Source organism: Petromyzon marinus, unplaced genomic scaffold, assembly GCF_048934315.1.
Source record: "Petromyzon marinus isolate PM22_M1 ecotype Great Lakes invasive population unplaced genomic scaffold, UKy_Petmar_22M1.pri1.0 PM_G_Scaffold_47, whole genome shotgun sequence".
Classification (NCBI taxonomy): domain Eukaryota; kingdom Metazoa; phylum Chordata; class Hyperoartia; order Petromyzontiformes; family Petromyzontidae; genus Petromyzon; species Petromyzon marinus.
In genome coordinates, this window is record NW_027422999.1 from 1,269,076 (window position 1) to 1,296,431 (window position 27,356).

General features: G+C 51.7%; 2 protein-coding genes across 3 annotated transcripts in view; both read left to right on the forward strand.

Annotated features, from left to right (window-relative positions):
- LOC142917354 (uncharacterized) overlaps positions 1-27,356 on the forward strand; it is a 661,949-nt gene that overhangs the window by 575,516 nt on the left and 59,077 nt on the right. The gene's annotated exons all lie outside the window — the stretch shown is intronic.
- LOC142917370 (uncharacterized) lies at positions 3,076-25,986 on the forward strand. Of its 2 annotated transcripts, none has more exons than XM_076062009.1 (11): positions 3,076-3,301; positions 3,648-3,890; positions 5,050-5,104; positions 6,045-6,308; positions 8,713-8,773; positions 15,124-15,257; positions 16,859-16,978; positions 20,342-20,461; positions 23,256-23,375; positions 24,297-24,461; positions 24,676-25,986. In XM_076062009.1, the coding sequence occupies exons 1-11, from the start codon at positions 3,194-3,196 to the stop codon at positions 25,095-25,097; spliced, it is 1,812 nt and encodes a 603-aa protein (XP_075918124.1). In that variant the 5' UTR covers positions 3,076-3,193; the 3' UTR covers positions 25,098-25,986. The 2 variants fall into 2 exon arrangements, with proteins under 2 accessions (XP_075918124.1, XP_075918125.1); XM_076062010.1 differs by having other exon boundaries at positions 3,651-3,890.

Genomic DNA, 27,356 nt, shown 5'->3' on the forward strand with positions numbered 1-27,356 from the left:
ACAAGGGCAGCGGGGCTAGGGGGTCCCAGGGCACTAGCCAGCCGGTCTTCTGGCTTCTGTCTTGGACTGGCCCCGGACCCTTCCCGTGGTCCGGCTTTTATACCCAGCACCGGTGCGTCAGCCCCTGACTCCGCCCACCTTCCAGAGAGTTCCAGAGGGGGCTCTGGGGGATCCCAGGACACCCCATAGCCCCCTCCTGCTTTGGGGCTGGGGATATAGCGACTGCCCCTGCTGGACCCTGCCTGCCCCTGCAGGTAAGTGTACACAGCCCATTGACATCGCCACACGTGTGTTGTGTTGTATAATGACGAGTAAACTTCTTACGAGGCACACTCTGTTTATTGTCTTCTCTTACACAGTCCTTAACACACACAGAGGGGTATACGGTCCCCTCAACCGATACCCTAAGAAGGTACAGCGTCCGGACTTAGCGGGACCTACACACAAGTCTCTTGCTAACCTAAGGAGGTACAGCATCCTGTCTTGGCGGGACTTACACGTCTACCGCTATCCTACAGTCCTCCGGCTTGGACCTAGGGAGGCTATCTGACCCACCGCTGGCCTGGCGGGTCTTGACCACTGGATACGCCGAGCCTTAGCCCTCAGAAGGGCCGGGAAGCCGGGTCCAGGGTCCTGGCTATCTTCAGCCCGGGCTTCGGTCTTCGTGTAGGGAGAGAACTCACCCTTATACCCGTTTGTGGCCAGGTGTAACCAATCCCACATTCACACGTGGAACTGTCTGATTGGTTCTTACCAAACCGTGGCTACGACCCACTTCACCTCGTCTGACCCTAACCGTTATCTACACCGAGGTAACGCTGCACTGCCCCTTTGATACCTAGTGGCCATGCAGGTTACCGAACAGTGAGTAGTTAGCACCTCTACACGTGTACAATACACCTACAAAGGCTAAAACTCTATGCTAATTTACTTTTTAACCTAATGCGCCCCGGTCAGAGCTGTCGTTACTACCCAATCACAGTGACGCTTCGAAGTCACGTGGTTTCGTCTGCACGCGCTGCCGGTTTCGATCACTGCTGGTGTTTCTATAGTCGCTGAATTTTGTCAGATTTTCTGGTGTTTTAGCTACAATATTGCGCCATTTAGTTTTTGTGAACCTATATCGATAACGTTTTTGAGAATGAAGTAGTAATTAAAAGCGATATTGTCATTTAAAGGTGTAATTTTAATGTTGCTCGTTGTTTATGTCACTAATATTGCCATTGCATTCAGTGATATATGGGAATTACGATGTACGAGTAACGGTACAAAAATCTCAGGAGTCTGTATGGTCTGGTGCGGGCAGAGGTCCATGAGGGGTGACAACATGGGTCACCGCACTGGGTGACACCAATCCTAGCGACGCCACTGGTGTAGTGTATCGCGTAGTGTACACTATACACTACACGATACGCTGTTTTATGTGTACACCACACCATGCACGCGTAAAAATACACTATACACTACCACGAAAACTCCATATGTACAGCAGCAGATATCGTCAAGGTCGAGATGGAACCCACGACCTCCTGTAATACCAGACAAGATAGTTAATCTCCAAGTCACCGTGGTGATGATGATGATGAGAGAGAGAAATAACTCCAAATGTACAGCAGCAGACATTCTCATGGTCTGTATTGACCCACGACCTCCCGTATACCAGGCGAGAGAGATAATCTCCTAGCCACCGTGGTGGTGGTGATGATGGTGATGAGAGAGAAATAACTCCAAATGTACAGCAGCAGACATCCTCAGGGTCTGTATTGAACCCACGACCCCCCGTGTACCAGGCGAGAGAGGTAATCTCCTAGCCACCGTAGTGGTGATGATGATGATGAGAGAGAGAAATAACTCAAAATGTACAGCAGCAGACATCCTCAGGGTCTGTATTGACCCACGACCTCCCGTATACCAAGCGAGAGAGTTAATCTCCTAGCCACCGTGGTGGTGGTGATGAGTGATGAGAGAGAGAGAGAGAAATAACTCCAAACGTACAGCAGCAAACATCCTCATGGTCTGTATTGACCCACGACCTCCCGTATACCAGGCGAGAGAGTTAACCTCCTAGCCACCGTAGTGGTGATGATGATGATGAGAGAGAGAAATAACTCCAAATGTACATCAGCAGACATCCTCAGGGTCTGTATTGACCCACGACCTCCCCTATACCAGGCGAGAGAGTTAACCTCCTAGCCATTGTAGTGGTGATGATGATGATGAGAGAGAGAGAAATAACTCCAAATGTACAGGAGCAGACATCCTCATGGTCTGTATTGACCCACGACCCCCCGTGTACCAGGCGAGAGAGTTAACCTCCTAGCCACCGTAGTGATGATGAGTGATGAGAGAGAGAGAGAGAAATAACTCCAAATGTACAGCAGCAGACATCCTCAGGGTCTGTATTGACCCACGACCTCCATATACCAAGCGAGAGAGTTAATCTCCTAGCCACCGTAGTGATGATGAGTGATGAGAGAGAGAGAGAGAAATAACTCCAAATGTACAGCAGCAGACATCCTCATGGTCTGTATTGAACCCACAACCCCCCGTGTACCAGGCGAGAGAGTTAACCTCCTAGCCACCGTAGTGATGATGATGGTGATGATGAGAGAGAGACAGACACTTTGCACCAATCCAAGCGGTCAATGCGTTGCCACAGAATCTCAAACAATGAGTCGACAACAACGCCGCCCCCCTCCCCCCACCCCCCCTCCCCCCACCTGGTTCGCAGCTGTTGAAGCGGCACGCGGTTTGACGGCCGCACCTGGCCGAAGCAATTAACCACTCAGTGAATTAAGGTGATGGGTTGGGGGGTTGGGCACCTGTAGCACAACGCGTGGCTGGGATAATGCAAATTAACACCACCACCACCACAATCATCTCGCGTCCAATGCTGATGTCACATCCCTGCACCACCATCACCACCACCGCCATCACCATCACCACCATCACCACCACCATCATCACGTGTGGAGAGGCAGAAGAGGGGAGGCGGTGGCGGTGGTGCAGAGAGGAGCTTACTCGAAAGACGGAGGAGGTGTGGAGGAAGGTGAAGTGAGGAGGAGAAAGGTGAGAAGGAGGAAGAGAAGGAAGAGGAGGGAGAGGAGGAGGGAGAGGAGCAGGAAGAGGAAGAGGAGAGAGGAAGAAGAGCAGGAAGAGGAGGAGGGAGAGGAGGAGGAAGAGGAGGAAGAGGATGAGGGAGAGGAGGAGGATGGGTGAACTGCATCTGCAGCGGCCCCACGCAGCAGGGAACTTTGTCCGCTACCTCCTCCTGCCCCTGCTGCTGCTGCCGCTGTGCGGGGTTCGTACTGCACCGGCCTCCTGCTGCCCCTGCTGCTGCTGCCCCTGCTGCTGCTGCCACTGCTGCCCCTGCTGCTGCTCCTGTTGCTGCCCCTGCTGCTGCTGCCCCTGCTGCTGCTGCCCCTGCTGCTGCTGCCCCTGCTGCTGCTTCTGCTGCCCCTGCTGCTGCTGCCCCTGCTGCTGCTTCTGCTGTTGCTCCTGCTGCTGCCCCTGCCCCTGCTGCCCCTGCCGCTGCTGCCCCTGCTGCTGCTTCTGCCCCTGCTGTTGCTCCTTACAATGTCCCCCCCTCACCTCCCTCACCTCCCCCCTCACCTCCTCCTCTCCTCTCCCTCCCCCCTCCCCCCCAGCAGTGCGACGCCTCTGGCGACTTCTCCCTGCAGGTGACTTCTCTCCAGGCCCTGCCCAGCGGGGGCGACGCTCTGCGTGGCTCCTTCCCCTCCTCCTTCGTGGTCCGCGTCTGCCTCGGGGAGGCGTCCCACGGGCGGAGGCCCTCGCCGGGCCTCCGCCCGTGCCCCTTGGGCTCGGCCACCGCTCGCAGCGAAGGCGGTGCGGGGCTCCTCCTGTCAGTGGCCTTCGACTTCGCGTGGCCGGTGAGGGTGAGACGCTCACCTGGTGAGGGTGAGACGCTCACCTGGTGAGACGCTCACCTGGTGAGGGTGAGACGCTCACCTGGTGAGACGCTCACCTGGTGAGGGTGAGACGCTCACCTGGTGAGGGTGAGACGCTCACCTGGTGAGACGCTCACCTGGTGAGGGTGAGACGCTCGCCTGGTGAGGGTGAGACGCTCACCTGGTGAGACGCTCACCTGGTGAGATGCTCACCTGGTGGGGGTGAGACGCTCACCTGGTGAGGGTGAGACGCTCACCTGGTGGGGGTGAGACGCTCACCTGGTGAGGGTGAGATGCTCACCTGGTGAGGGTGAGATGCTCACCTGGTGAGGGTGAGACGCTCACCTGGTGAGACGCTCACCTGGTGAGGGTGAGACGCTCACCTGGTGAGGGTGAGACGCTCACCTGGTGAGACGCTCACCTGGTGAGGGTGAGACGCTCGCCTGGTGAGGGTGAGACGCTCACCTGGTGAGACGCTCACCTGGTGAGATGCTCACCTGGTGGGGGTGAGACGCTCACCTGGTGAGGGTGAGACGCTCACCTGGTGGGGGTGAGACGCTCACCTGGTGAGGGTGAGATGCTCACCTGGTGAGGGTGAGATGCTCACCTGGTGAGGGTGAGACGCTCACCCGGTCGGGGTGAGACGCTCACCTGGTGGGGGTGAGACGCTCACCTGGAGACGGTGAGAAGCTCACCTGGTGGGGGTGAGACACTCACCTGGTGAGGGTGAGACGCTCACCTGGCGGGGGTTGTGGTAGTGGGAATTGTGGTGGTGGTTGTGGTGGCGGTTGTGGTGGTGGGGGTTGTGGTGGTGGTGGTTGTGGCAGTGGTTGTGGTGGGGATGGGAGTTGTGGTGGTGGTTGAGGTGGTGGGGGTTGTGGGGGTTGTGGCGGTGGTGGTGGTGGTGGTGGGGCTTGTGGTTGCCATTTGCGGTTTTGAGCTATCACGGGTGAAGGGTAACCTCCTTTGTATAACAATTCACAGCTTTCTCCAAGTAAGAGGGGAGGGGAGGGAGGCAGGGAGGGAGGGAGGGGAGGGAGGCAGGGAAGGAGGGAAGTGAGAGAGGGGAGGGAGTGCCGTGACCTCGCCGTGACCTCGCCATCAATGAGTGACTCATTGACGGTGAGCTTGAACTTTGCAGCTGTGGTGCTCGCTGGCTGTGGATGTGTGGGAACAGCACAACGGCACCGCGCCAGGTACGTGCGTGTGTGTACGTGTGTGTGTGTGTACTTGTGTGTGTGTACGTGTGCGTGTGTACATGTGCGTGTGTACGTGTGCGTGTGTACGTGTGTGTGTACGTGTGTACGTGTGTGCGTGTGTACGTGTGTGTGTACGTGTGTGCGTGTACGCGTGTGTGTACGTGTGTGTGTGGGGAGCGATAGTGTAGCGGTTAGCGCGCTGCGCTATGAACCTGGCGACCCGGGTTCGATTCCCGCTCACGGCCAACACCAGTGACGATTATCTGAACCGGTCCCGGGCCTCCCCTAGGTCGACTCAGCCTCAAATGAGTACCTGGTGCGGTGTGTAAACATTGCCACTAGGGAGACAAAGGCGGTCGGGCGTGGTGCTGGCCACCCACCCCCTCGTGTACCGTTCCGGCCTTCATAGGTGCTCGCTAACAGCACTTGCCCCTACAGTCTGTTAAGGCTATATGGGGGATCTTTGTCTTTGTGTGTGTACGCGTGTGTGTACGTGCATATTGCTCACGTATGATGAGCGGTGGTGCAGTGGTTAGCTCACCGCGCTATTAAAATTCGCAGCCAATATTGAATTTTTTTTTTTTAATGAATATAGTTTAAATATTTACGACCATATTTATTTAAATCTTCATATAACACGTATTTATTGTTCATATATTTATCTAGATATGTATTTACATAGTTACATAATACAGCAAAAAAATGTTACGTAAATATTCATGTAAATATTTCTATAAATATTCATGTAATATTTCTATACTCTTTGGTTCTTTTTGGTAAAGTCACGTAAAAAAACAACAAAAAATATTCATGTAAATATTTCAATAAATATTCGCACGCTTTTTATTTTGCACATTTTTATTTCGCTATTTATTTGAATCTTCACGCGACATCCTCCTCCTCCTCTTCCTCCACCCCCCCCCCCCCCCCCCCACAGGAGGAGATCTCCGGCAGGTGACGCGAGCCGTCCACGTCATCGGCGACCGCCCCGGCGAGCCGTGGCGGACGCTGCACCACGCGGCCGCCGCCAACGCCACCGCCCTGGAGTACCGCGTCCGCGTGCGTTGCCACGCCGACTACTACGGCGTCGACTGCAAGCGGTGGTGCCGTCGCCGTGACGACCACTTCGGCCACAACGAGTGCGACGCCCACGGACGCAAGGAGTGCATGCCGGGCTGGGCGGGGGAATATTGTGACAGAGGTGCGCTGGTGGCGGTGGTGGTGGTGGTGTTGGTGGTAGTGGTGGTGGTGGCGGTGGTGGTGGTGGAAGCGGTGGTGATGGTGGTAGCAGTGGTGGTAGCGGTGGTAGCGGTGGTGGTAGCGGTGGTAGCGGTGGTGGTGGCGGTGGTGGTGGCGGTGGTGGTGGTGGTGGTGGTGGCGGTGGTGGTGGTGGTGGCGGTGGTGGTGATGGTGGTGGCGGTGGTGGTGGCGGTGGTGGTGGTGGCGGTGGTGGTAGTTTTGGTGGTGGTAGCGGTGGTGGTAGCGGTGGTGGTAGCGGTGGTGACGTGAGGCCCTGATGAAGCACACACACACAACACAATCCTTGACACAAATAAACCCCCGACACCTCCCTCGCTGCTGCTGAGCTCGTCAAGGAGCATGAACCACCACCACCACCACGCCAACTCTGCTCATTCTCGCAGCAGCAGCGGCCTTCTGGAGTGTTCTTTCCTGCCGATATCTTGGGGAGCCGCTGGGAGGCCGTGCACTCTGAAACCGCCGCCCCGAATTGACGACCTCGTTGCTTTAGAAGCGAATTCTTTCTCAAGCTTGACGCGTAGGGAGCCTTTCACGACCGATATTTGTCGTAACAAAGGTTTGTTGGTATCAGATTGCATAAGTATCGATGTTGTGTCGTAACCCTCCACCACCCGACACAACCAATCAGTAAGGGATTTGTAACGTCAACAAAATGCCAATTTGTTACTATTATAATTTAAAGTAATGTATAGTGTAGTGTATAGTGTCGTGTATAGTGTACAGTATAGTGTATAGTAGTATAGGGTATAGTAGTGTATAGTGTAGTAGTGTAGTGTATAGTAGTGTTTAGTGTAGTGTATAGTGTAGTGTATAGTGTAGTGTATAGTGTAGTGTATAGTAGTGTATAGTAGTGTAGTGTATCGTGTAGTGTATAGTGTAGTGTATAGTAGTGTATAGTGTAGTGTATAGTTGTGTATTGTATAGTGTAGTGTATAGTGTAGTGTATAGTGTGGTGTATAGTGGTGTATAGTAGTGTATAGTAGTGTGTGGTGTATAGTATAGTGTAGTGTATAGTGTAGTGTATAGTAGTGTATAGTGTAGTGCATAGTATAGTGTAGTGTATAGTGTAGTGTATAGTATAGTGTAGTGTAAAGTGTACTGTATAGTGTAGTGTATAGTAGTGTATGGTGTAGTGTATAGTGTAGTGTATAGTGTAGTAGTGTAGTGTATAGTTGTGTATAGTATAGTGTAGTGTATAGTTGTGCATAGTATAGTAGTGTAGTGTACAGTATAGTGTATAGTAGTGCAGTGTCTAGCGGTGCATAGTGTGTGCATAGTCGTGTTTAATGTAATATATAGTGCAGTATATAGTGTAATGTATAGTAGTGTATAGTCGTGTAGTGTATATTAGTGTAGTGTATCGTGTAAAGTATTGTGTAAAGTATAGTGTAGTTTATAGCGTATAGTAGTGTGGTGTACAGTAGTGTATAGTATAGTGAAGTGTACAGTAGTGTATAGTAGTGTAGTATATTGTAGTGTAAAGTATAGTGCAGTGTATAGTAGTGTGGTGTATAGTGTACAGTAGTGTAGTGTATAGTGTAGTGTATAGTAGTGTAGTGTATAGTAGTGTAGTGTATAGTAGTGTAGTGTATAGTGTAGTGTGTAGTGTATAGTATAGTGTATAGTGTAGTGTATAGTAGTGTAGTGTATAGTATAGTGTATAGTAGTGTAGTGTATAGTATAGTGTATAGTAGTGTAGTATATTATAGTGTAGTGTATAGTAGTGTAGTGTATAGTAGTGTAGTGTATAGTGTAGTGTATAGTAGTGTAGTGTATAGTAGTGTAGTGTATAGTGTAGTGTATAGTAATGTCGTATAGTATATAGTAGTATATAGTAGTGTAGTGTATAGTGTAGTGTATAGTGTAGTGTATAGTAGTGTATATTATAGTGTAGTGTATAGTGTAGTGTATAGTAGTGTATTGTAGTGTAGTATATTATAGTGTAGTGTATAGTGTAGTGTATAGTGCAGTGTATAGTGCAGTGTATAGTAGTGTAGTATATTGTAGTGAAGTGTATAATGTAGTGTATAGTAGTGTAGTATATTGTAGTGTAGTGTATAGTGTAGTGTATAGTAGTGTAGTGTATAGTAGTGTAGTATATTGTAGTGTAGTGTATAGTAGTGTAGTATATTGTAGTGTAGTTTATATTGTAGTGTATAGTAGTGTAGTGTATAGTGTAGTATACGACATGAGCCCACCGGTGTGTTTGCAGAGTAAATCCACGACATTGACAATGTGTGTGAGCACCGTGACGTTTCGCCGTTACATCAACCAGTGGAATCGTCGCCGTGGTCGGGCGATTTGCCAGAATGGCGACGAATTTTCTCTTCGGCTTCCTGCCTCAGCAATTTGCAGGCCGGGCTGCGATTCGCTGCGTGGAGGCTGCGACGTCCCCGGACAATGCCGGTGAGCGAAACTTTGACGCCAACAACGCCGCAATGCACTCCCAGCGAGGCGTTGGACGACCTGCCGCTGAGCGTACCGACGTCGTGTGTCAAGTAGTGGAGTGTGTAGTGTAAAGTATAGTGTAGTGTATAGTGTAGTGTATAGTGTAGTGTAGTGTATAGTGTAGTGTATAGTAGTGTAGTGTATAGTGTAGTGTATAGTGTAGTGTAGTGTGTAGTGTAGTGTATAGTGTAGTGTGTAGTGTATAGTGTAGTGTAATGTATAGTGTAGTGTATAGTAGTGTAGTGTATAGTGTAGTGTAAAGTGTAATATATAGTGTAGTGTATAATGTAGTGTGTAGTGTAGTGTATAGTGTAGTGTAGTGTGTAGTGTATAGTGTAGTGTAATGTATAGTGTAGTGTATAGTAGTGTAGTGTATAGTGTAGTGTATAGTGTAGTGTAGTGTATAGTGTAGTGTATAGTGTAGTGTAGTGTATAGTGTAGTGTGTAGTGTATAGTGTAGTGTAATGTATAGTAGTGTATAGTGTAGTGTATAGTGTAGTGTATAAGAGTGTATAGTGTAGTGTATAGTAGTGTATAGTGTAGTGTATAGTGTAGTGTGTAGTGTATAGTGTAGTGTGTAGTGTAGTGTAGTGTGTAGTGTATAGTGTAGTGTAGTGGATAGTAGTGTAGTGTTTAGTGTAGTGTATAGTAGTGTATAGTAGTGTAGTGTATAGTAGTGTAGTGTATAGTAGTGTAGTGTGTAGTGTATAGTGTAGTGTATATTAGTGTAGTGTATAGTGTAGTGTATAGTAGTGTAGTGTATAGTGTAGTGTGTAGTGTAGTGTATAGTGTAGTGTAGTGTATAGTGTAGTGTATAGTGTAGTGTATAGTATAGTGTATAGCGTAGTGTATAGTGAAGGAATGAACAGGATTTGCATTTTTAAACCATTTGCAACCGTTCCCTGACGACGTCAGCGCTGCATCGTCTCGCAGCCATACCTGGCGATGTCCACGTGGGGTCTCGTCAGGGCCGTGGTGTCCAACAGGCCACAATAGGCACCGTGGATTGGGGGAGGGAGGGAGTTGGGGATGATGGAGGTACTAACACTGCCCACAGACTCAACACTACCCATAGACTCAACACTGCCCATAGACTCAACACTGCGCCATAGACTCAACACTGCACCATAGACTCAACACTGCACCATAGACTCAACACTGCACCATAGACTCAACACTGCCCATAGACTCAACACTGCACCATAGACTCAACATTGCACCATAGACTCAACACTGCACCATAGACTCAACACTGCACCATAGACTCAGCATTGCCCATAGACTCAACACTGCACCATAGACTCAACCATAGACTCAGCACTGCCCATAGACTCAACATTGCACCATAGACTCAACACTGCCCATAGACTCAACACTGCACCATAGACTCAACACTGCACCATAGACTCAACACTGCACCATAGACTCAACACTGCCCATAGACTCAGCACTGCACCATAGACTCAGCACTGCACCATAGACTCAGCACTGCACCATAGACTCAACATTGCCCATAGACTCAACACTGCCCATAGACTCAACACTGCCCATAGACTCAACACTGCCCATAGACTCAACACTGCACCATAGACTCAACACCGCACCATAGACTCAACACTGCACCATAGACTGAGCACTGCCCATAGACTCAACACTGCACCATAGACTCAACACTGCACCATAGACTTAGCACTGCCCATAGACTCAACACTGCACCATAGACTCAACACTGCCCATAGACTCAACACTGCACCATAGACTCAACACTACCCATAGACTCAACACTGCCCATAGACTCAGCACTGCACCATAGACTCAACATTGCCCATAGACTCAACACTGCACCATAGACTCAACACTGCACCATTGACTCAACACCGCACCATAGAATCAACACTGCACCATAGACTCAACACCGCACCATAGACTCAACACTGCACCATAGACTGAGCACTGCCCATAGACTCAACACTGCACCATAGACTCAACACTGCACCATAGACTTAGCACTGCCCATAGACTCAACACTGCACCATAGACTCAACACTGCCCATAGACTCAACACTGCACCATAGACTCAACACTACCCATAGACTCAACACTGCCCATAGACTCAGCACTGCACCATAGACTCAACATTGCCCATAGACTCAACACTGCCCATAGACTCAGTACTGCACCATAGACTCAACACTGCACGATAGACTCAACACTGCACCATAGACTCAGCACTGCCCATAGACTCAACACTGCACCATAGACTCAACACTGCCCATAGACTCAACACTGCACCATAGACTCAACACTGCCCATAGACTCAACACTGCACCATAGACTCAACACTGCACCATAGACTCAACACTGCACCATAGACTCAGCACTGCACCATAGACTCAACACTAGCCATAGATTCAACACTGCACCATAGACTCAACACTGCACCATAGACTCAGCACTGCACCATAGACTCAGCACTGAACCCTAGACTCAACACTGCACCATAGACTCAACACTGCACCATAGACTCAACACTGCACCATAGTCTCAACAATGCACCATAGACTCAGCACTGCCCATAGACTCAACACTGCACCATAGACTCAACACTGCCCATAGACTCAACACTGCACCATAGACTCAACACTGCACCATAGACTCAGCATTGCCCATAGACTCAACACTGCACCATAGACTCAACCATAGACTCAGCACTGCCCATAGACTCAACATTGCACCATAGACTCAACACTGCCCATAGACTCAACACTGCACCATAGACTCAACACTGCACCATAGACTCAACACTGCACCATAGACTCAACACTGCCCATAGACTCAGCACTGCACCATAGACTCAGCACTGCACCATAGACTCAGCACTGCACCATATACTCAACACTGCACCATAGACTCAACACTGCACCATAGACTCAACACTGCCCATAGACTCAACACTGCACCATAGACTCAACACTAACCATAGACTCAGCACTTCCCCATAGACTCAACACTACCCATAGACTCAACACTGCACCATAGGCTCAACACTGCCCATAGACTCAAGACTGCCCATAGACTCAACACTACCCATAGACTCAACACTGCACCATAGACTCAACACTGCACCATAGACTCAACAGTACCCATAGAGTCAGCACTGCACCATAGACTCAACATTGCACCATAGACTCAGCACTGCACCATAGACTCAACACTACCTATAGACTCAGCACTGCACCATAGACTCAGCACTGCACCATAGACTCAACACTGCACCATAGACTCAGCACTGCACCATAGACTCAACACTGCACCATAGACTCAACACTGCACCATAGACTCAACACTGCACCATAGACTCAACACTGCACCATAGACTCAACACTGCACCATAGACTCAACACTGGACCATAGACTCAACACTGCACCATAGACTCAAAACTGCCCCAAAGACTCAACACTGCCCATAGACTCAACACTGCACCATAAACTCAACACTGCACCATAGACTCAACACTGCCCATAGACTCAACACTGCACCATAGACTCAACATTGCACCATAGACTCAACACTGCACCATAGACTCAACACTGCACCATAGACTCAACACTACCCATAGACTCAACACTGCCCATAGACTCAGCACTGCACCATAGACTCAACATTGCCCATAGACTCAACACTGCACCATAGACTCAACACTGCACCATTGACTCAACACCGCACCATAGACTCAACACTGCACCATAGACTCAACACCGCACCATAGACTCAACACTGCACCATAGACTGAGCACTGCCCATAGACTCAACACTGCACCATAGACTCAACACTGCACCATAGACTTAGCACTGCCCATAGACTCAACACTGCACCATAGACTCAACACTGCCCATAGACTCAACACTGCACCATAGACTCAACACTACCCATAGACTCAACACTGCCCATAGACTCAGCACTGCACCATAGACTCAACATTGCCCATAGACTCAACACTGCCCATAGACTCAGCACTGCACCATAGACTCAACACTGCACCATAGACTCAACACTGCCCATAGACTCAACACTGCACCATAGACTCAACACTACCCATAGACTCAACACTGCCCATAGACTCAGCACTGCACTATAGACTCAACATTGCCCATAGACTCAACACTGCCCATAGACTCAGCACTGCACCATAGACTCAACACTGCACCATAGTCTCAACACTGCACCATAGACTCAGCACTGCCCATAGACTCAACACTGCACCATAGACTCAACACTGCCCATAGACTCAACACTGCACCATAGACTCAACACTGCCCATAGACTCAACACTGCATCATAGACTCAACACTGCACCATAGACTCAACACTGCACCATAGACTCAGCACTGCACCATAGACTCAACACTAGCCATAGATTCAACACTGCACCATAGACTCAACACTGCACCATAGACTCAGCACTGCACCATAGACTCAGCACTGAACCCTAGACTCAACACTGCACCATAGACTCAACACTGCACCATAGACTCAACACTGCACCATAGTCTCAACAATGCACCATAGACTCAGCACTGCCTATAGACTCAACACTGCACCATAGACTCAACACTACCCATAGACTCAACACTGCCCATAGACTCAGCACTGCACCATAGACTCAACATTGCCCATAGACTCAACACTGCCCATAGACTCAGCACTGCACCATAGACTCAACACTGCACCATAGTCTCAACACTGCACCATAGACTCAGCACTGCCCATAGACTCAACACTGCACCATAGACTCAACACTGCCCATAGACTCAACACTGCACCATAGACTCAACACTGCCCATAGACTCAACACTGCATCATAGACTCAACACTGCACCATAGACTCAACACTGCACCATAGACTCAGCACTGCACCATAGACTCAACACTAGCCATAGATTCAACACTGCACCATAGACTCAACACTGCACCATAGACTCAGCACTGCACCATAGACTCAGCACTGAACCCTAGACTCAACACTGCACCATAGACTCAACACTGCACCATAGACTCAACACTGCACCATAGTCTCAACAATGCACCATAGACTCAGCACTGCCTATAGACTCAACACTGCACCATAGACTCAACACTGCCCATAGACTCAACACTGCACCATAGACTCAACACTGCACCATAGACTCAGCATTGCCCATAGACTCAACACTGCACCATAGACTCAACATTGCCCATAGACTCAACACTGCCCATAGACTCAGCACTGCACCATAGACTCAACACTGCACCATAGACTCAACACTGCACCATAGACTCAGCACTGCCCATAGACTCAACACTGCACCATAGACTCAACACTGCCCATAGACTCAACACTGCACCATAGACTCAACACTGCCCATAGACTCAACACTGCACCATAGACTCAACACTGCCCATAGACTCAACACTGCACCATAGACTCAACACTGCACCATAGACTCAGCACTGCACCATAGACTCAACACTAGCCATAGATTCAACACTGCACCATAGACTCAACACTGCACCATAGACTCAGCACTGCACCATAGACTCAGCACTGAACCCTAGACTCAACACTGCACCATAGACTCAACACTGCACCATAGACTCAACACTGCACCATAGTCTCAACACTGCACCATAGACTCAGCACTGCCCATAGACTCAACACTGCACCATAGACTCAACACTGCCCATAGACTCAACACTGCACCATAGACTCAACACTGCCCATAGACTCAACACTGCACCATAGACTCAGCACTCCCCATAGACTCAACACTGCACCATAGACTCAACACTGAACCATAGACTCAGCACTACCCATAGACTCAACACTGCACCAAAGACTCAGCACTGCACCATAGACTCAACACTACCCATAGACTCAACACTGCACCATAGACTCAACACTGCACCATAGACTCAACACTGCACCATAGACTCAACACTGTACCATAGACTCAACACTACCCATAGACTCTACACTGCACCATAGCACTGCCCATAGACTCAACACTGCCCATAGACTCAACATTGCACCATGGACTCAACACTGCACCATAGACTCAACACTGCACCATAGACTCAACACTGCACCATAGACTCAACACTGCACCATAGACTCAACACTGCACCATAGACTCAACACTGCACCATAGACTCAACACTGCCCATAGACTCAACACTGCACCATAGACTCAACACTGCCCATAGACTCAACACTGCCCATAGACTCAACACTGCACCATAGACTCAGCACTGCCCGCGTGTCCGCAGGTGCCGCTCCGGGTGGCAGGGCGAGCTGTGCCAGCGCTGCGTCCCCTACCCAGGCTGTGGCCACGGCAGCTGCAGACAGCAGCCCTGGCGCTGCAGCTGTGACAGTGGCTGGGGAGGCCTCCTCTGTGACAAAGGTGCCACTACCGCACCCCCCTCCTCCTACTCCCCCCCCCTCCTCCCCCCCCCCTCCTCCACCTACCCCCCCTCCTCCACCTACCCCCTCTCCCCACCTCCTCCACCTACCTCCCCTCCTCCCCCCCCCTCCTCCCCCCTCCACCCCCCAAGTCACCCGGTGAATTTCCCTCCACTCGCTCCCCATCCAACGCTCGGATGTGTCCATCAATATTTACCTATCATCATCATCATCATCCGTGGTGGTGGTTATGGTGGGGGTGGTGGGGTGGTGGTGGTGATGGTGGTGGTGGTGATAGTGGTGGTGGTGGTGATGGTGGGGGTGGTGGTGATGGTGGTGGTGTTGGTGGTGGTGGTGGTGATGGTGATGGTGGTAATGGTGGTGGTGGTGATGGTGGTGGTGGTGATGGTGGTGGTGGTGATGGTGGTGGTGGTGATGGTGGGGGTGGTGGTGATGGTGGTGGTGTTGGTGGTGGTGGTGATGGTGATGGTGGTAATGGTGGTGGTGGTGATGGTGGTGGTGATGGTGGTGATGGTGGTGGTGATGGTGGGGGTGGTGGTGATGGTGATGGTGGTAATGGTGGTGGTGGTGGTGGTGATGGTGGTGGTGGTGGTGATGGTGGTGATGGTGGTGGTGGTAATGGTGGTGGTGGTGATGGTGGTGGTGGTGATGGTGGGGGTGGTGGTGATGGTGGTGGTGGTGATGGTGGGGGTGGTGGTGGTGTTGGTGGTGGTGATGGTGGTGATGGTGGTTGTGGTTGTGGTGGTTGTGGTGGTTGTGGTGGTGGTGATGGTGATAGTTGTGATGGTGTTGGTGGTGGTGTTGGTGGTGGTGATGGTGGTGCTGCTGGTGGTGGTGTTGGTGGTGGTTATGGTGGTTGTGGTGGTGGTGTTGGTGGATGTGGTGGTGGTTGTTGTGGTGGTTGTGGTGGTTGTGGATGTTACATCATGGGACCTCCTCTGCCAGTACCAAAATATGATAATAACTTTCCCCCTTTTTTCTGGCAACAAAACAGCGGCGTTAAGATGTTAAAACACCACACTGTGAAACCTTTTACAAGGCATGACGTCACTGCACGAACCACAATGCCTTGCGGTTCAGAATGAACCTCTGGTCTAGAGGTCACCTCTGGTCTAGAGGTCACCTCTGGTCTGGAGGTCACCTCTGGTCTGGAGGTCACCTCTGGTCTGGAGGTCACCTCTGGTCTGGAGGTCACCTCTGGTCTGGAGGTCACCTCTGGTCTAGAGGTCACCTCTGGTCTAGAGGTCACATCTGGTCTAGAGGTCACCTCTGGTCTAGAGGTCACCTCTGGTCTCACACCGTTTGAGACGAGGCTCTAAAGAAAGCCGTCTCTGGTGTGGACCAATCAGCTTCAAGGACAGCGCATCATCATCATCTACTATCAGATGATGTGTTTTGTTTGCATTCTGACCACAAGCATTTTGGTTAATGCAGTGACGTGATTCCTTGTAAAAGGGTTTCACAATTTGGTGTTTTAACATCTTAACGTCGCTGTTTTGCTGCCAGATAAAAGGGGGAAACCCAATTGTCACACGGTGGTGGATGTTGTTGTTGCCGTTCCCCTCCCTCGCTTCTCGCTAGATCTGAATTACTGCGCCAGCCACCAGCCGTGCTTGAATGGAGGCAGCTGCATCAATGCCAAGCCGGATGAGTTCACCTGCAACTGCCCCCAAGGGTATTCCGGCATGAGCTGCGAGATAGGTGAGTGTGTGGTGAGAGTGTGGTGAGTGTGGTGTGTGTGTGGTGAGTGTGTGTTGAGCGTGTGGTGAGTGTGTGGTGAGTGTGGTGAGTGTAGTGAGTGTGTGTGGTGAGTGTAGTGTGTGTGGTGTGTGTGGTGAGTGTGGTGAGTGTGGTGAGTGTGTCGTGAGTGTGTGGTGAGTGTGTGGTGAGTGTGGTGTGTGTGTGAGTGTGGTGAGTGTAGTGTGAGTCTGGTGAGTGTGGTGAGTGTGGTGTGTGTGTGTGTTGAGTGTAGTGAGTGTGTGGTGAGTGTGTGTGGTGAGTGTGGGGAGTGTAGTGAGTATGTGGTGAGTGTGGTGTGTATGTGGTGAGTGTGGTTAGTGTTGTGAGTGTGTGGTGAGTGTGTGTGGTGAGTGTGGTGAGTGTAGTGAGTGTGTGGTGAGTGTGGTGTGTGTGTGGTGAGTCTGGTGAGTGTGTGGTGAGTGTGGTGTGTGTGGTGTGTGTGTGGTGAGTGTGTGTTGAGCGTGTGGTGAGTGTGTGGTGAGTGTGGTGAGTGTAGTGAGTGTGTGTGGTGAATGTAGTGTGTGTGGTGTGTGTGGTGAGTGTGGTGAGTTTGGTGAGTGTGTCGTGAGTGTGTGGTGAGTGTGTGGTGAGTGTGGTGTGTGTGTGAGTGTGGTGAGTGTAGTGTGAGTCTGGTGAGTGTGGTGAGTGTGGTGTGTGTGTGTGTTGAGTGTAGTGAGTGTGTGGTGAGTGTGTGTGGTGAGTGTGGTGAGTGTAGTGAGTATGTGGTGAGTGTGGTGTGTATGTGGTGAGTGTGGTGAGTGTTGTGAGTGTGTGGTGAGTGTGTGTGGTGAGTGTGGTGAGTGTAGTGAGTGTGTGGTGAGTGTGGTGTGTGTGTGGTGAGTCTGGTGAGTGTGTGGTGAGTGTGTAGTGAGTGTAGTGTGTGTTGTGAGTGTGTGGTGAATGTGGTGAGTGTGGTGAGTGTGTGGTGAGTGTGTGTTGAGCGTGTGGTGAGTGTGTGGTGAGTGTGGTGAGTGTAGTGAGTGTAGTGTGTGTGGTGTGTGTGGTGAGTGTGTGTTGTGTGTGTGGTGAGTGTGGTGAGTGTGGTGAGTGTGTCGTGAGTGTGTGGTGAGTGTGTGGTGAGTGTGGTGTGTGTGTGGTGAGTGTAGTGTGAGTGTGGTGAGTGTGGTGAGTGTGTGTGTGTTGAGTGTAGTTAGTGTGTGGTGAGTATGTGTGGTGAGTGTGGTGAGTGTTGTGAGTGTGTGGTGAGTGTGTGGTGAGTGTGGTGTGTGTGTTTTGAGTGTGGTGAGTATGTGGTGAGTGTGTGGTGTGTGTGTGTGTGAATGTGGTGAGTGTAGTGTGAGTGTGGTGAGTGTGGTGAGTGTGTGTTGAGTGTAGTGAGTGTGTGGTGAGTGTGTGTGGTGAGTGTGGTGAGTGTAGTGAGTGTGTGGTGAGTGTGGTGTGTGTGTGGTGAGTGTGGTGAGTGTGGTGAGTGTGTGGTGAGTGTGTGTGGTGAGTGTGGTGCGTGTAGTGATTGTGTGGTGAGTGTGGTGTGTGTGTGGTGAGTGTGGTGAGTGTGGTGAGTGTAGTGAGTGTGTGGTGAGTGTGGTGAGTGTTGTGTGTGTGTTGAGTGTGGTGAGTGTGTGGTGTGAGTGTGGTGAGTGTGTGGTGTGTTGAGTGTAGTCAGTGTGTGGTGAGTGTGTGGTGAGTGTGTGGTGTGTGTGTGGTGAGTGTGGTGAGTGTAGTGAGTATGTGGTGAGTGTGGTGAGTGTGTGGTGAGTGTGGTGAGTGTTGTGTGTGTGTTGAGTGTGGTGAGTGTGTGGTGTGAGTGTGGTGAGTGTGTGGTCAGTGTGTGGTGAGTGTGGTGTGTGTGTTGTGAGTGTAGTGTGAGTGTGGTGAGTGTGGTGAGTGTGGTGTGTGTGTGTTGAGTGTAGTGAGTGTGTGGTGTGAGTGTGGTGAGCGTGTGGTCAGTGTGGTGAGTATGTGGTGTGTGTGTGGTGAGTGTGGTGAGTGTGTGGTGTGTGTGGTGAGTGTGTGGTGTGTGTGGTGTGAGTGTGGTGTGTGTGTGGTGAGTGTGGTGAGTGTGTGGTGTGTGGTGTGAGTGTGGTGAGTGTGTGGTGTGTGGTGTGTGTGGTGTGTGTGGTGAGTGTGGTGAGTGTGTGGTGGTGGTGGCGGTGGTGGTGGTGGCGGTGGCGGTGGGGGTGGTGATAGTGGTGGTGATAGTGGTGGTGGTGTTGGTGGTGGTGATGGTGGTGATAGTGGTGGTGATAGTGGTAGTGATGGTGGTGGTGATGGTGGTGGTGGTGGTGATAGTGGTGGTGGTGATGGTGGTGGTGGTGATGGTGGTGGTGGTGATAGTGGTGGTGATGGTGATAGTGGTGGTGATGGTGGTGGTGATGGTGGTGCTGGTGGTGGTGGTGATGGTGATGGTGGTGGTGATGGTGGTGGTGATAGTGGTGGTGGTGATAGTGGTGGTGATAGTGGTGGTTGTGGTGGTTGTGGTGGTTGTGGTGGTAATGGTGATAGTCGTGATGGTGTTGGTGGTGGTGGTGGTGTTGGTGGTGGTGGTGCTGGTGGTGGTGGTGTTGGTGGTTGTGGTTGTGGTGGTGGTGATTGTGGTGGTGTTGGTGGATGTGGTGGTGGTTGTTGTGGTTGTGGTGGTTGTGGATGTTACATCATGGGACCTCCTCTGCCAGTACCAAAATATGACAATAAGTTTTTCCCCTTTTTTTCTGGCAACAAAACAGCGGCGTTAAGATGTTAAAACACCAAACTGTGAAACCTTTTACAAGGCATGACGTCACTGCACAAACCACAATGCCTTGCGGTTCAGAATGAACCTCTGGACTAGAGGTCACCTCTGGTCTGGAGGTCACCTCTGGTCTAGAGGTCACCTCTGGTCTAGAGGTCACCTCTGGTCTCGAGGTCACCTCAGGTCTCGAGGTCACCTCAGGTCTAGAGGTCACCTCTGGTCTAAGGTGACCTCTGGTCTTGAGGTCACCTCTGGTCTAGAGGTCACCTCTGGTCTAGAGGTCACCTCTGGTCTAGAGGTCACATCTGGTCTAGAGGTCACCTCTGGTCTAGAGGTCACCTCTGGTCTCACACCGTTTGAGACGAGGCTCTAAAGAAAGCCGTCTCTGGTGTGGACCAATCAGCTTCAAGGACAGCGCATCATCATCATCTACTATCAGATGATGTGTTTTGTTTGCATTCTGACCACAAGCATTTTGGTTAATGCAGTGACGTGATTCCTTGTAAAAGGGTTTCACAATTTGGTGTTTTAACATCTTAACGTCGCTGTTTTGCTGCCAGATAAAAGGGGGAAACCCAATTGTCACACGGTGGTGGATGTTGTTGTTGCCGTTCCCCTCCCTCGCTTCTCGCTAGATCTGAATTACTGCGCCAGCCACCAGCCGTGCTTGAATGGAGGCAGCTGCATCAATGCCAAGCCGGATGAGTTCACCTGCAACTGCCCCCAAGGGTATTCCGGCATGAGCTGCGAGATAGGTGAGTGTGTGGTGAGAGTGTGGTGAGTGTGGTGTGTGTGTGGTGAGTGTGTGTTGAGCGTGTGGTGAGTGTGTGGTGAGTGTGGTGAGTGTAGTGAGTGTGTGTGGTGAGTGTAGTGTGTGTGGTGTGTGTGGTGAGTGTGGTGAGTGTGTCGTGAGTGTGTGGTGAGTGTGTGGTGAGTGTGGTGTGTGTGTGAGTGTGGTGAGTGTAGTGTGAGTCTGGTGAGTGTGGTGAGTGTGGTGTGTGTGTGTGTTGAGTGTAGTGAGTGTGTGGTGAGTGTGTGTGGTGAGTGTGGGGAGTGTAGTGAGTATGTGGTGAGTGTGGTGTGTATGTGGTGAGTGTGGTTAGTGTTGTGAGTGTGTGGTGAGTGTGTGTGGTGAGTGTGGTGAGTGTAGTGAGTGTGTGGTGAGTGTGGTGTGTGTGTGGTGAGTGTGGTGAGTGTGGTGAGTGTGTGGTGAGTGTGTAGTGAGTGTAGTGTGTGGTGAATGTGGTGAGTGTGGTGAGTGTGTGGTGAGTGTGTGTTGAGCGTGTGGTGAGTGTGTGGTGAGTGTGGTGAGTGTAGTGAGTGTATGTGGTGAGTGTAGTGTGTGTGGTGTGTGTGGTGAGTGTGTGTTGTGTGTGTGGTGAGTGTGGTGAGTGTGTCGTGAGTGTGTGGTGAGTGTGTGGTGAGTGTGGTGTGTGTGTTGTGAGTGTAGTGTGAGTGTGGTGAGTGTGGTGAGTGTGGTTTGTGTGTGTTGAGTGTAGTGAGTGTGTGGTGAGTATGTGTGGTGAGTGTGGTGAGTGTTGTGAGTGTGTGGTGAGTGTGTGGTGAGTGTGGTGTGTGTGTTTTGAGTGTGGTGAGTATGTGGTGAGTGTGTGGTGTGTGTGTGTGTGTGAATGTGGTGAGTGTAGTGTGAGTGTGGTGAGTGTGGTGAGTCTGCGTTGAGTGTAGTGAGTGTGTGGTGAGTGTGTGTGGTGAGTGTGGTGAGTGTAGTGAGTGTGTGGTGAGTGTGGTGTGTGTGTGGTGAGTGTGGTGAGTGTGGTGAGTGTGTGGTGAGTGTGTGTGGTGAGTGTGGTGCGTGTAGTGATTGTGTGGTGAGTGTGGTGTGTGTGTGGTGAGTGTGGTGAGTGTGTGGTGAGTGTGTGGTGTGTGTGTGTTGAGTGTGGTGAGTGTAGTGTGAGTGTGGTGTGTGTGTGTGTTGAGTGTAGTGAGTGTGTGGTGAGTGTGTGGTGAGTGTGTGGTGTGTGTGTGGTGAGTGTGGTGAGTGTAGTGAGTGTGGTGAGTGTGGTGTGTGTGTGGTGAGTGTGTTGAGTGTAGTGAGTGTGTGTTGAGTGTGGTGAGTGTTGTGTGTGTGTTGAGTGTGGTGAGTGTGTGGTGTGAGTGTGGTGAGTGTGTGGTGAGTGTGGTGAGTATGTGGTGTGTGTGTGGTGAGTGTCGTGAGTGTGTGGTGTGTGTGGTGAGTGTGTGGTGTGTGTGGTGTGAGTGTGGTGTGTGTGTGGTGAGTTTGGTGAGTGTGTGGTGTGTGGTGTGAGTGTGGTGAGTGTGTGGTGTGTGGTGTGTGTGGTGTGTGTGGTGAGTGTGGTGAGTGTGTGGTGGTGGTGGCGGTGGTGGTGGTGGCGGTGGTGGTGGGGGTGGTGATAGTGGTGGTGATAGTGGTGGTGGTGTTGGTGGTGGTGATGGTGGTGATAGTGGTGGTGATAGTGGTAGTGATGGTGGTGGTGATGGTGGTGGTGGTGATAGTGGTGGTGGTGATGGTGGTGGTGGTGATGGTGGTGGTGGTGATAGTGGTGGTGATGGTGATAGTGGTGGTGATGGTGGTGGTGATGGTGGTGCTGGTGGTGGTGGTGGTGATGGTGGTGGTGATGGTGGTGGTGATAGTGGTGGTGGTGATAGTGGTGGTGATAGTGGTGGTGATGGTGGTTGTGGTGGTTGTGGTGGTTGTGGTGGTGATGGTGATAGTCGTGATGGTGTTGGTGGTGGTGTTGGTGGTGGTGGTGGTGCTGGTGGTGTTGGTGGTTGTGGTTGTGGTGGTGGTGATTGTGGTGGTGGTGTTGGTGGATGTGGTGGTGGTTGTTGTGGTTGTGGTGGTTGTGGATGTTACATCATGGGACCTCCTCTGCCAGTACCAAAATATGACAATAAGTTTTTCCCCTTTTTTTCTGGCAACAAAACAGCGGCATTAAGATGTTAAAACACCAAACTGTGAAACCTTTTACAAGGCATGACGTCACTGCACAAACCACAATGCCTTGCGGTTCAGAATGAACCTCTGGTCTAGAGGTCACCTCTGGTCTGGAGGTCACCTCTGGTCTAGAGGCCACCTCTGGTCTAAAGGTCACCTCTGGTCTCGAGGTCACCTCAGGTCTCGAGGTCACCTCAGGTCTAGAGGTCACCTCTGGTCTAAGGTGACCTCTGGTCTTGAGGTCACCTCTGGTCTAGAGGTCACCTCTGGTCTAGAGGTCACCTCTGGTCTAGAGGTCACATCTGGTCTAGAGGTCACCTCTGGTCTAGAGGTCACCTCTGGTCTCACACCGTTTGAGACGAGGCTCTAAAGAAAGCCGTCTCTGGTGTGGACCAATCAGCTTCAAGGACAGCGCATCATCATCATCTACTATCAGATGATGTGTTTTGTTTGCATTCTGACCACAAGCATTTTGGTTAATGCAGTGACGTGATTCCTTGTAAAAGGGTTTCACAATTTGGTGTTTTAACATCTTAACGTCGCTGTTTTGCTGCCAGATAAAAGGGGGAAACCCAATTGTCACACGGTGGTGGATGTTGTTGTTGCCGTTCCCCTCCCTCGCTTCTCGCTAGATCTGAATTACTGCGCCAGCCACCAGCCGTGCTTGAATGGAGGCAGCTGCATCAACGCCAAGCCGGATGAGTTCACCTGCAACTGCCCCCAAGGGTATTCCGGCATGAGCTGCGAGATAGGTGAGTGTGTGGTGAGTGTGTGGTGTGTGTGTGTGTGGTGTGTGTGTGGTGAGTGTGGTGAGTGTGTCGTGAGTGTGTGGTGAGTGTGTGGTGAGTGTGGTGAGTGTGTGTTGAGTGTGGTGAGTGTGGTGAGTGTGTGTGTGTGTCGTGTGTGGTGAGTGTGTGGTGAGTGTGGTGTGTGTATGTTGAGTGTGGTGAGTGTAGTGAGTGTAGTGAGTGTGTGTGGTGAGTGTGGTGAGTGTGGTGAGTGTGTGGTGTGTTGTTGCCGATCCCCCCCATAGACTCATCACACGGAGACCCATAGACTCACCACACAGAGACCCATAGACTCATCACACACAGAGACCCATAGACTCACCACGCAGAGACCCATAGACTCATCACACAGAGACCCATAGACTCACCACGCAGAGACCCATAGACTCATCACACAGAGACCCAGAGTCTAATCACACAGATACCCATAGACTGACCACACAGAGACCCATAGACTGACCACACAGAGACCCATAGACTCACCACACAGAGACCCATAGACTCACCACGCAGAGACCCATAGACTCACCTTACAGAGACCCATAGACTCATCACACAGAGACCCATAGACTCACCACACAGAGACCCATAGACTCATCACACAGAGACCCATAGACTCACCATACAGAGACCCATAGACTCATCACACAGAGACCCATAGACTCATCACACAGAGACCCATAGACTCACCACACAGAGACCCATAGACTCATCACACAGTGACCCATAGACTCACCACACAGAGACCCATAGACTCACCACACAGAGACTCATAGACTCATCACACAGAGACCCATAGACTCATCACACAGAGACCCATAGACTCACCACACAGAGACCCATAGACGTACCTACGGCCTTCCTGTGTTTTTTGTGCGCCATCAGGAGAGAAGGTGGACGATGACAACGACGACAACGAGGAGGAGGAGGTGGAGGAGGTGGAGGAGTGCAGCAGCGTTGACGGTGTTGGCACCTCGTGTGAGTCCAGCGAGGGCGTCACGACCATCGACGGTGGCAGATTCGTCCCCCCGGCTTCCGCCGGCGTGGATGGTGAGTGGGGGGGGGGTGATAGGGGACTGAGTAGTTGACCGTGATGGTGGTGACGTTGAGACTTAGGAACACACGGAGCTCTGGAACGTTACTTGTTCGTTAGTAGAGTTGTCTGCCTGCAATTGCATGGTACCTAAGTAGGGGAGTATTTGGAGTTTGTGGTCTCAATCCCCTTCCTCCCCCCCCCTCCCTCCCTCCCCCTCCCCTCCCCCAGGCTCCCTGCTGCCTGTGCTGCTCCCCCTGTCGCTGGCCGTCTGCCTGCTGAGCGGCCTGGCTGTAGGCCGCCGCTGCCGGCCGCGGTGTCTCAGGCGCCGGCCCAGGGAAGTTTCCTGGATAGCTAACGACTTGGGCGGCGGCGGCGATGGCGGCGGTGGTGGCGGTAACACGGAGGGCGGTCGCTCCCCCAAACTTCCTCCCAAAGGCCCCGACGAGGTGCGCCTGGAGGCACGGGAGATGCCAAAGCTGGGAGAGCGACGGCTCCCACTGACGCCGGAATGGGGAGCGAAGTTCTCCAAGCTCGGGGGACTGGGAGCTGAAGACGTGAATGTTAATAACGTGTCGCGAGTGAAAATACACGCGGCCACGGAGAGACGAGAGGGGAAGGGGTCTGAGAGTGGGGGGAGTGGAGTGGAGTGAGATGAGAGGGGAGAGGTAGGAGAGTGAGTGGAGTGGAGTGAGAGGGAGAGGCAGGAGAGTGAGTGGAGTGAGATGAGAGGGAGAGGCAGGAGAGTGAGTGGAGGGGAGTGAGAGACAGGAGAGTGAGTGGAGGGGAGTGAGATGAGAGGGAGAGGCAGGAGAGTGAGGGGAATGGAGTGAGATGAGAGGGGAGGGTCAGGAGAGTGAGTGGAGTGGAGTGAGATGAGAGGGAGAGGCAGGAGAGTGAGTGGAGTGAGATGAGAGGGAGAGGCAGGAGAGTGAGTGGAGTGGAGTGGGATGAGAGGGAGAGGCAGGAGAGTGAGTGGAGGGTAGTGGAGTGAGAGGGAGAGGCAGGAGAGTGCGTGGAGGGGAGTGGATTGAGAGGGAGAGGCAGGAGAGTGAGTGGAGGGGAGTGAGATGAGAGGAGAGTGGAGTGAGATGAGAGGTAGGTGAAGTGCATTTGTGAGCAATTTTTTTCTTAAATTGTCCAAGTAATTTCCTGTCACGCGACTGCCGCGTTCAATGCGACGATTTGTGGATCAAAAACGCGACAGAATTTACGATAAATGTGCGTTGATGAAGTGGCAAGCCAACCAGCGTCAAGGGGCGACCTAAATGTGGGGCTGGCGTACTCGATCCACAAATCGCTTCAACGATAAAACATTAATGAATTAAAAACGTGACAGCTTCATCTGTACTCAAACACGAACATAGATCATCAATGTCGTGGCTTTAGCTCTCCAACACACAACTGGTGTGCCGTGCAGGTAACGAATTGGCACATTCTGTTTACGTGACGAACCTGACTAAATGGGCTGTCGGGTGGTGGCGGGTTTGAAGACATTCATATATCTACGCCATCTAACCAATAAAAAACCTCTGTTGTGTACCCCGGGTGTAAGATCTTTGTTAGCTCGCGCACATCCTCGGCATAATCAGGCAGGTCCTCACCGGGTTGGCAACGGCGTGCCTCTAAGGCTGCTTTTGCCTCCTCCTCATCGCGCGTACCGAAACGCAGATCAAGTCGGCGCATCAGCTCCTCTAACTGTGTCTGCGCGCTTGCGGGTAGGGCTTCCACAAAATCGGCTGCCCGCCCATCCAGATTCATATTAAGTTGACGTAACGCCTGCGCGTCCGTCCACCCACTAATTTCCTTAGCCCCTAGGACATTGCGGGCAAACGCTTTCCACGAAGGGGTACCCCGGCCGGTGAATATATGCCTTATTTTTGCGTGGGGTAACGCGGGGGTTCGTACCGCTTCTGACGCCAAACTGTGGGGGCTACCGTCCCCCGCCATCACTGAATTGTCAGGGCCGTTGCCCACCGACTCCCCCGTTCCACTCATACCGCTACCCCCCGGCTGCTCTGTCAGGTCCAGACTGCCGACCCCTAATGTCTCGCACCCCTGTACCTCTGCCTGGGATGTCGACCGTGTTTGCGTAGCTTAATTAGCGGCTCGTACGCTTTGCGCTTGCGATGCGCTACCCTGTTCAACGGCGGCGTGCCACAGTGAGCGCGCTCACAAAGTAAAACCCCGTCCTGCACGGGAATAAACAGGTGCGGCGCGCCGCCGTGGGATTCCCTCCCACCCACGCTCCACCCGCTTGAGCAAAAACAAACACGCCGCGATTACTTTGCTCCGATTTAATGGGCTGTTTACACAGCTGCGTTTTCGCGCACGCTAGGCGCTTAATTCGCTCCCTCGCTATTAGACAATCACGCGGGTGCGCGACCGCCACCCCGTCACACAGATGCGCGAGCGTTAAGCCCTACTGTAAACAATCGTACAGGTATGCGAGCGCTAAACGCCACCGAAACCAAACGCGTAGGCACGCGTACACTGAACACTCCGCTTCGTGGAAAACAACCACGCACGCACGCGAGCGCAAAGCGCTACTGTAGGTGATTGCGCAGGTACGCGAGCGCTGGGCACCACCGAAAATAGTCGTGTAGGTATGCGCTGAACAATACTGGAAACGATCGTACAGGTACGGACACCAAGCACGCTCTACTCCCTTATTCGCCGCAAACAGCCGCGTGTGCGCGCGAACACAAAACACTCTCCACCCTCCTCTTCACCCTCCAAAGGACCACACGAAACAGTTTATTCCCCTACCAGTTATTTTATTTACCGCGAGCAACCCGTTAAGCTACGCGTAATTCTGTGGGTAAGTGGATGTCAGCCTATTCCCCTTGGGATCCTAGACTGTATTTCCCCTGCCTATCGCTCTGCTTTCTACCCTCAATCAAATAGCCCAA